Below are 10,146 nucleotides of genomic sequence, written 5' to 3' on the forward strand. Positions count from 1 at the left end.
TTTACTGTTTTTAGATTTTTTTTTTACTTATCTTATCTACCTAAAATAACTATTAAAATACAATTAAATAAGAAGAAAGAAAAACCACTATCAGTTTACACAGCAAGAGTTTTAAAGGCTAACTAGTTATTACTTGAAATAAATGTATTGTGAAAATAGATTTAATGTCCTGGACAAGACGATAAAAGGTATCTGTGGTGTACGACCTGGTAACCGAAAGGTTCTTCGTGCAACCAAATATTTTGAGCGTTTTTTGTTTGTCGTTCAATATCATATCATTAATAGAATATGTATATAATATGTTTAAAATCTAGCTTTAAAGTGTTTGTTATTTACGACAAGACTAAAAAAATAATTTAAAAATACGCTATTTTAAATTACAAAAGTACTATAATTAATTTCAGTTCAGACTTGAATCTGATAGTTTTTCTAAATAAACTGCAACAAAATGTTCTAAATTACAAACGTGACCATAATTTTTAAACTGTGAAAGTAATTTATGAGGTTCTGTAATCACTCTGAATAGAATTATTTTTAAAATCGTTGTCATAATTATTTTTTCAATTGTTTCATAATCAAATATAAAAGCTCTAAGAAAATTTCTAAATGTGCTTAAAGTTGTGTTATACGCTCGTTGCAATAATATGCTATAAAATATAATCAATTTTAATCACTGCAGATAAAAGTTAAAAAGTGCGTTTTAAGACTGAGCTAACAAGTATATTAAGTTTATATAAAAATCTATGAAAATTTACAATGTCAACATCAACTACTTCGAACGAAGTCCAGCTCAAGTCGAGCGTTTCGCAGGTCGGAATATCAACGACAACCGCGTCCGTAACAACCGTATCCTCCTCCGTGTCTTCCCGGGACACCATCCTCCAGGCCAACTGCATGACTGCAGACTTCGTCCAACCAAAGACCGAGTACTACAGGATGACCAATCCGAGGGAGCGGCCGCCAATCGACTCTCAGGTCGGGTACTCGAGGCAGGTTGACGACGGGAAAAACAGGGGGTCGGTTGCTGGTGGCAACCCGGTCAAGTTCGGGTGGATAGTCGGAGTACTTATCAGGAGCACCTTGAACATTTGGGGTGTCATGCTCTTTATTAGGTTGGTTGCAACCACATATATGACAGTTTTATTTGAGTTAGTGTGTTACAAAAATCACTTTGTATGCAAAAAATAATTAAAGTTGACAGTAAAAAAACAAAAACTTTAAAACATCACTTTTATTTGGTCCTATAATTAGTAACATAAAAATTAAATTTAAGTTTGCTAAAAAAATTTCTTTAAAGTTAAGGTAGTTTCGTAAACTTTTTAACTTTAGGCTGTCTTACATAGTGGGAGAGGCGGGGATCCTGCAAACGGTGGTCATCATCGCGTTGTCCACCCTGATAACCACCTTGACTACCACTTCCATGTCCGCAATATGCACCAACGGGCTGATAAAGGGCGGCGGGGCCTACTACCTCATCTCGAGGACGCTGGGGCCGGAGTTCGGCGGGGCCATCGGCATAATATTTAGCCTGGCAAACGCCATAGCGGTGGCGCTGTTCGTCGTGGGCTTCGCGGAAACGGTGAGGGACCTGATGAGGGAGGGAGGGTCGTGCATCGTTTGCGACGAGGAAGGGGTCTGGGACGTGAGGATCATCGGAGCGATCACTTTAGTGGTTTGTTTGGGAATCACCCAGCTGGGAATGGCGTGGGAGGCGAAAGCGCAGCTCGTCCTTCTGCTGCTCATGATCGTGTCAATTCTGAACTTTGTGATCGGAACGTTCGTAGTCGGGGGCGGGGAGAAGCAGAAAACAGGTTTTCACGGCTACAGCGGCCGGATATTCGTTGAAAACTGGAGCTCTTCTTACAGGAAAGAGACTTTTATGACCATGTTCGCGCTGTATTTTCCCGCGGCGGCCGGCATCCTTGCGGGCTGCAACATCTCGGGAGATTTGAAGGACGCGCAAAAGGCAATTCCGAAAGGCACGTTCTTGGCGATTGCAATTACCACAAGCGTGTACGCGGGAGTGGTGCTGATGCTGGGAGCGGTTCAACTTAGGGACGCCACCGGACTCGAAACAGATTTCGTCGGCGTCCAAAACTCAACCAAGCTTTGCAACGAAGCCGCGTGCGCGCTTGGCTGGAACTTTTACAGGGAAGGAGGTTGCAGATTAACTGCTCCTCCAGCTAATCAGGAAGCTGGTTATGTTAAAAACAAGTGTCCTAATGGCCTGATCAACGACAACCAGGCGATGGCCAGGATCAGTTTGGTTTATTACATCATAACGGCCGGAATTTTTTCCTCAACTCTTTCGTCGTCGCTTATTAGTCTGGTGAGCGCGCCGAAAATTTTCCAAGCTGTGTGCAAGGACGAAATATTCCCTGTTTTTAACTATTTCGCTAAAGGCTATGGGGTGAACAACGAGCCGAGAAGAGCGTACGCATTGGCCTTCTTAATCTCGCTCGGGTTCGTTTTGATCGGAAAGCTGGACATGATCGCGCTGATTTCAACCAACTTTTTTCTTACCTCCTACACGCTGATCAACTTCAGCTGCTTCTCGTCTTCGCTGTGCAAAAGTCCCGGATGGCGGCCCTCCTACAAGTACTACAACATGCACGTGTCTTTGCTGGCGTCGGCCATGTGCTTCGCCATGATGTTCCTCATCAGCTGGTACACGGCGCTGGTCACCATCGTCTGCGTCGCCGCCATCTACAAGTACGTCGAGTTTTCCAAGCCCAAGGTGAACTGGGGCAGCTCGGCGCAGGCGTACGCGTACAAGCAGGCGCTCAAGTACTGCCTCAAGCTCAGGCGGGTGGAGGAGCACGTGAAGAACTTCCGGCCGTCGGTGCTCGTCCTCACCGGCGAGCCGAGCCACCGGCCGGCCCTCTGCCACTTGGCGGCGCTGGTGACCAAGAAAACCTCGCTGATGGTTTGCGGCAACGTGAGCGACAGCTACTCGTTCGCCGAGGTCCGCGACGAGCAGGAATTTCTCAACAACGAAAAGTACAAGGGCTTCTACTGCTGCGTGACCGCGCCGAGGCTCGACGTCGGCGCGCTGAGCCTGATGCAGTCGGCGGGCCTCGGCAAGATGAGGACCAACGTGCTCATGATGGGGTTCAAGCACGACTGGGAAAGTTGCAGGGACGCGCAGGGCTACACGCAGACGATCAAGTCCGCCTTCGACATGAAGTTCGGGGTTTGCGTGCTGAGGATCGGCATGGGACTGGACGTGTCGGAGTTTTCGGAGGAAGTGGTAAACTTGAGCTTCGACGTCGAGCAGAAAGAAAGCGAGAACGGATCAATGGTTAGGTGTTTGTTTGTTTTTATTAATTATTAAACAAGTATAATAATTAATGAGATTGGAATTTTGTAAAATAAATATTTGTTTTAATATCATATGAACAAAACAATTTCGTCTATAATTGGAATATTTATACAAGTAGTGTTTCTGTTTTGAAAAAGAAGAAAGTTTTTTGTAGAGCAAACGCACAAACATTAATATTTAATTACAGCTATTGGTTGATGCTATAATTGACTCTAAAAGCTTTTTTTTTTTGTTTTTGTAGTGTATTATTTAAAAAAAAAAAAGATAATTTTCTTATAAACTATTACATAACAACTTTAAAAACAAAATTTATTGTTTGTAAGGTAGTTATGAGTTAAACATAGTAGCAGGCAATTCCCTTTTTTTTTGTATGACAATTTCATGGATAAAATATTAAGTTACAAAAAATGTCAATAAAAAACTTAAATGGTCAAAAACAGGGGCGTGTTTTGACTGGTTTTATGTTTTCTGTGCCACCCAGGAAAAAACTGGAATTAACTTTCAAAATAGTTTGCGCAAAAACACATATCTTTTGTAATTTTTTTTATAAAAATTAAAATTTAGCTTCTAACTTTGAACTAAAATTCAATAATGACGTAATTTTTTAAGTTTTTTTATAGTTAAAAAAGGGGTAGGTCTTTTTATGTGTAGTATTTTATGGGCACTCTTTTATGTGTAGAATTGCTGCAATCAATTCTGCCCATAATTTGATGTGATGTCATTAAATATTATGTGTAGTATTTACATGTTGCTGCAATTAAGTTGCTGCAATTAAATGAGAAATAAAATACTGTCCAGGCCTTATATAGATATTATGGATAGTTTTTGTAGTTTCAAATTTATAAACAAACAAATAAAAAATAACTTCAATACACATAAACCAATAGTTTGATTTTTTTGTACATTTATTTAAATTATATTTTGTAAATTAACAGAATTATAGGCTAGACTTATTAAAAGAATATGGATATTTTTTTCATTTAAGATTTAATAAAGAAAAAAAAAACTTGAATACACTAAACCAATTGTTTGATTTAAAAGTGTTTGTTTATGTAATTTATATTTTTGTATTTTATTTTTCATTAAATTGCAGCAACATGTAAATACTACACATAATGTTAATGACATCACATCAAATTATAGGCAGAATTGATTGCAGCAATTCTACACATAAAATAGTGCCCATAAAATAGTACACATAAAAAGTCCTACCGTTAAAAAAGTATATACGATATAAAAGTTCAATAACTACCAACGAAACACATATTGAAAAGGAAAATTTTCGTTCAAAATTAGCTTAACAAAATTGTTTTATAAAACTATTTTTGAATAATTTTACACAACAAAAGGTTTATTTTTAACTGGGAAACTTTTGACTTCATTGCATCTTGTTTTTAGTTTTACAACATTAGAAAAACCGTAGTTTTACTGTTTGAAAAATCAAGTTGTAAAACAATTGTTCACGTTTGCTACTAATTTGTATTCAATAGTATAATATATTTTTTGATAAACATTTTAATTTTCCACTAAATTTTTTTACTGTAAATGTTTGAAAAAGTAATTTATTTAAATTATATTGAATATTTTTTTCTCTTATTAAGGCAACTTGATTTCTAATTTTGACTAGTTCTTTGTTTTTAGTTTCTTATGTACAAATTTTTTTGTTATACATGTTAGCTTTACAAGGTAAGGCAAAGTTTCAAATTGACAATTATAAGAGGACTTAAATTTATATCTCAATTATCTTACAAAAAACTAAATATCTTGATTACTTATTAGAATTTTGCATTTTGTTATACTAGTATTTTTAAACTGTTTAAAGTATGAACATTATTATATACCGTAGAAGTTATAGGCGGTTATGCAATAGACAGTTGTAAAGTTGTCTAGGTGTTACAACATAAGCTACTACAGAAAATATTGTATTATTTAACAAAAAAAAAAGTGCAACCCTATTGAAAAAAGTCTTGACACACCCATGTAAAAACATTAAAATAAAATTCCCATTTAAATGTATTATAATCACAACAATTATAACTTATAAAAATTAAAATTTGAACTATATAATGTTGTATAGATAGATATTTTTTACATTAAACTTCCGCGTACTACTTTTAAAGGTTTTAGTATTCTAAAAACCTCTGCTGCTAAAAAATTAATAAGAAATTTACCCAGGCGAGCTTCAGATCGTTGGAGCAAATCAGGATGAACCCCAACGAAGCTGAGGAGCTGAAAAAGAAGAAAGACTCGATCGTATCCGCCCTCGCCCAACTGCAAGGAGATCATCAAGGCAAATGTATTGACGTTTGGTGGCTGACGGAGGACGGGGGGCTGACCGTTCTGCTGCCGCAAATAATCGCGAGCAGGCAGCAGTGGAGCGGCTGCAAGTTGAGAGTCTTCACTATGAAGGTATGAGTTTGAGTGTATTTTGTTTGTTCAAAGACTTTGTGTGGTGTCAAAAGTTTTCAATTTTTGTTCAAGCTTTCTAAAGTTAGTCTACTCTAACTTTTTTTTGGATCAACAACAAAATATAATTTACTTTTTTTTTCACTAATTTATTAGGAAAATGTTTTCATTTTAATAATAATGTTTTTCAAAGATTTTCTTTAAAAAAAACAATTTAAAAAACAAACTATGACGTCACAGTCGGACAGTCGATCGGACGTCAACATGGCGAGGATGATAAGCAAATTCCGGATCGATTGCGAGGACGTGCAGGTCATCGATGACGTGAGGCAGAGCAGGCCGAGCGAGGCGAGCGTGAGAAAGTTCGAAGAGAAAGTGAGCAGGTTCAGAACGGACCGAGCTGATGCGGAACCGTGGCAGGTTGCAAGTTATTTATAAAAAAATGTATAATTGATGTTTTTAGAAAAATGTAAATTTTTTTGGTGCTGATTCGTTCAAAGTAGCTCGTCGATAGTTCGTCTAATAGCTCGTCGGAAGGTTAGCTGTTAAAATGCTTAACAAAACACAAAGTTATTCTACTTAAAAATAAAAAATGTATTGAGTTTTGTTTTTGTATAAGAAATATGATATTTGTCTTAAACAAGCACATTTAGTTTAACGAAATAAAAATGAACACCAGATATCAAACGAGGAGTACAGTAGGAAAAAGGAAAAGACTTTCAGCTTCGTCAGGCTGCAGGAGCTGCTCCGGGAGAAGTCTAAGGAAGCGGCGCTGATCTTCGTCACGCTCCCGCTGTTCAAAGACGTCAGCTCTTCTTTGTACCTGGCGTGGCTGGACGAGATCACCAAAGACCTGCCTCCCGTCGTGCTCATCCGCGGAAACCAGACTTCCGTGCTCACTTACTGTTCGTGAGAGGAAAGTGTTTATTTTTCCAACATATTTATTCTGATAAATTCTTACATATTTAAACTAATTGAACGTTTTAGTGATTTCTAATGCAAGTTTATTTTTAATTTTATTGTGTAAATTTGCTATAAAAAACGCTTAATCATCGTAATCTTTTTTTTTCTTGTTACAAAAAAGCTTTTAAAACTTTTTGATATAATATATAAAATTACGGTAACTTAAATAAATAATAATCATGTATAAATAAGAAGTTTAGTTATCTACACGTAAACGTTTTTTTTTATAAAAACCACGCTTTTTTTTTTACGCTTTATATCCTAACAATTCACAGAATTTACTATATAAGAGTATCGTACACTGTAAGATAATCTTCAAAAACTCCTTTTTTACTTAAAGTAAATTTACCTGTGAATAATTTTCTTTAAAAAGCAAACAAATATTTAAATGAGCTGTATTCAAATTTTTATAATATAACAATTTAATTAAAAAATTCTTAGTGTTTACAAGTTTAATACAGTTGTTAAAAGTTCTGGTTTTTCCTTGAGTATATTTAGAAATGAATCAAAATAGCTTTAAAATTAAATTAGTAGAGTATTCTATTCAGCTGTATTTATATAGCAGTCTCCAGAAAACAAATAAACTATAAGTTCTTTATAAGTGATGTTTAAATCTATACATTAGTTTTAAACATTTTACTTTGTTGACTTTAAAACGGCTAATATACTTAACGATCTGTCTGGTTTGCATAACTGCTGAGTCAGCAAAAAAGCCTTTTTTATGATATTTTTATTTTAATTTTTAAAACTTTATTTTTTTGATTACATTCTAATGTAAATGGGTAAGGTGGGTTAGGGATAAGGTCATACTTTAAAAAAATTGCTTTAAAAAAAGTTTAAAAACTCAACATATATGCAATTCAGACTGACCTTTATGTATACCAATTTAAATATACCAATAAAACCACAATTTTTAACATTAAGATTGATAACCTTCATCTTTGAACTGTTCGAAAAACTGTTTAAAAATATTTTATAGCAAACAAAAGAAAAATTTCAGTTTTCAGAGATGACCAATTGAAGACTATCAAAATTTAAACCTCTAATCCCTAGCACGTGTTGTCCTTTGCAAAAAAGGCCAGAAAAGACGTTTAAAATGAAACATGTGACAGTTGTTTATGTTGCATCTTGAAACTACAAAAAACCACCCAGGCCCACACACGGTACTTCGAACTGACATATTAATATTTGTTATGACAAAAGGGGTTAAAATCTATCAATATTGCTGGTTTAAACAGAACCATTCCGTTAATGCTCAATTTTGACCATGAAGCACACCTGTTAACAGTTAAGAGGTCAAGCCTGCAATTGCTAGTTGATTTTTAAACTTTCTTATTTTGATAACATGTGTTTGTTTTAAATGTAATTTTGCAGTAATTAACAATTGAATTCTTATTTTTTTATATATCTCAGTAGAAAAAGTTTTTAAAAGTTTTTTATTTTTATATTAGAATATACTATAAAATATTTAGCTATATACTTTAGTTGTTTAGTTTACTAATTTAAATAATACTTTATAACCTGTAAAGTTCCAAAAATGAGTATAACAGTTTTCTTTTTTTTAAATTAAGTAAAGAACTATTAAAAGTTATACTGATATAACTTTCGATTAAAGTGACTGTTGATTGAATTATAATTTAAGTTTAACGTTACGTTTAAGTCATTTGATCCTATAATGTTTTTAACTAAAACAACAACATTAAATATAAAATAGACTTTGTTACTTAGTTTATTGCGTCGTCAAATTTAGAAAACCCATATGATTAAGACAGGATGATATCGCTGTTACATCATAAAAAATATTGTTTCAATAAGCTACTTAAATTCTCTATTTTTAAACTGAACAACTCAGATATCGCTTTTAGTTTAATATAACAGGAACGAGTCAAAATTTCACGAAGACACAATTGCACAAAGGTACTTTTTCACAAAGACATATTTGCAAGACAGAAGAAAATTGCACGCAGACAATTTTGCACCAAGGGTCAGTTTTGCACGAGCTACAGTTTTGCACAAGAGTAAAAAAAAAACAGAAAAAAAGTCACTGACCGAGGGTAAGGGTTAGGATTAACAGTGATAGTAAAAAAAAGTACAAAAGTATCATCGTGCAATTTTGTGTCCTCGTGCAATTTTGACAACTACCCTTATATAACAGTGCAACTTACAACAATTTTTTGTTAACAAAGTTATATAGTTAATTAGTTAAAGAGAAAACTCAAAGTTTGTTTTCTTAATTTAAAATAACCATGTGCGGTATTGTACTATCAACAAATTTTTTCAAATAATTTTTGAGGAAAAGTCATAAGTATATTATAAAACATGTTTAAACTAGCATTCTTGGATTATTTTTTAGCATATCCTAGTTTATACTTTACATAAACTTTTACACAAGTAAGTTTATTAAATACTTCTACTCACAAGAACTAGAATACAAAAGATCCAAATATATATGATAAGGTTTTTGAATATTTGATCTATTAGTAGTTTTATAAATTCAAAATTGACCACTTGTTATTACTTTTTAACAAAAACATGTGCCTTTTATTATACATCTTATACTCGTTTATAGATATTTTTTCCTATTAGTTATCAGTTTTTTATAGTCATAACTACAATGTGCTAATAAACGACCAAAGTGCTTGATAAGGTTTAAAAAATAAACATAAAGTTTTTAAAATTGTATTAATTATGTTATTCTATTAACTTACCTATTAAAATAACTTATAAACAAAGTTTTAAGCTTTAGTACGTAGTGTCTTTGACAGAATAAAAATATTATTAAGAAGCCAAAACGAAATAAATTTAAAAACTAATTAAACTTTGCAAACAATTTCTAATTATAACTAACACCTGTCTTACATGTTGATCTATACAATTTTTCTTTTTGTCAAATAGATGCCGTTTGGTGTGTAAAAAGTAAAGTGTGTGAATATAATTGCGCAAAAGTAGACTTTATTGTTGTCAATATTTTTTATTTCAGCTGTTAACAAAACGAACACATTTGCAAAAATCATGTCGCACAAAATAATTGTTGATTTGCTAAAAATTTGCGGTCAATCGCTTGATTTAATTGTAATTCTAAGTGATTTCAAAAATCATTGTCTTACTCTTTAAATTCAAAAAGTAAAATTTCACAATTCACGACGACAAAAGAATACTTTTATTTCTCTGTATGTTGCTTCTACTTACACTTCTCTGTATCTCAAAAAAATACAGAAGCTTTTTAAATCTATCGGGATAGTAAGCCTATTATTTGGCCTTTGTGACTTAATTGTTTCAAAAGTTATTAAAACTAAACAGAAGCATTTTTTTGATTTTTTAGTATATGTAATAATTTTATATAACTTTGAAGGTTAAACTTGTTTTGAGTTGACACGTTTAACAAATTTCAGAATGAGGTAGTTATAACTGTTCAGGCAAATAAGACGTAAGCTTTTTTAAACCACTTAACAATT

General features: G+C 33.6%; 1 protein-coding gene across 1 annotated transcript; it reads left to right on the forward strand.

The window, feature by feature from the left end:
• Window positions 1-756: 756 nt before the first annotated feature.
• On the forward strand, window positions 757-6,641 carry LOC145836480 (solute carrier family 12 member 2-like). The gene is made up of 5 exons (XM_082944278.1): window positions 757-1,112; window positions 1,330-3,301; window positions 5,498-5,731; window positions 5,969-6,148; window positions 6,408-6,641. Exons 1-5 carry the CDS (start codon window positions 757-759, stop codon window positions 6,639-6,641), a joined length of 2,976 nt encoding a protein of 991 aa, XP_082800404.1.
• Window positions 6,642-10,146: the final 3,505 nt, after the last annotated feature.

The sequence above is a fragment of the Thalia democratica genome, chromosome 5, assembly GCF_965202585.1.
Source record: "Thalia democratica chromosome 5, ktThaDemo2.hap1.1, whole genome shotgun sequence".
Taxonomy (NCBI): Eukaryota; Metazoa; Chordata; class Thaliacea; order Salpida; family Salpidae; genus Thalia; species Thalia democratica.

Bases quoted from the DNA above. Each gene is read 5' to 3' on its own strand.
- LOC145836480 (XM_082944278.1), top strand. From the start codon at position 757: ATGTCAACATCAACTACTTCGAACGAAGTCCAGCTCAAGTCGAGCGTT. The intron at 5,732-5,968 runs GTATGAGTTTGA...ATGACGTCACAG, and splicing joins TGAGAGTCTTCACTATGAAG to TCGGACAGTCGATCGGACGT. The intron at 6,149-6,407 runs GTTGCAAGTTAT...AATGAACACCAG, and splicing joins CTGATGCGGAACCGTGGCAG to ATATCAAACGAGGAGTACAG.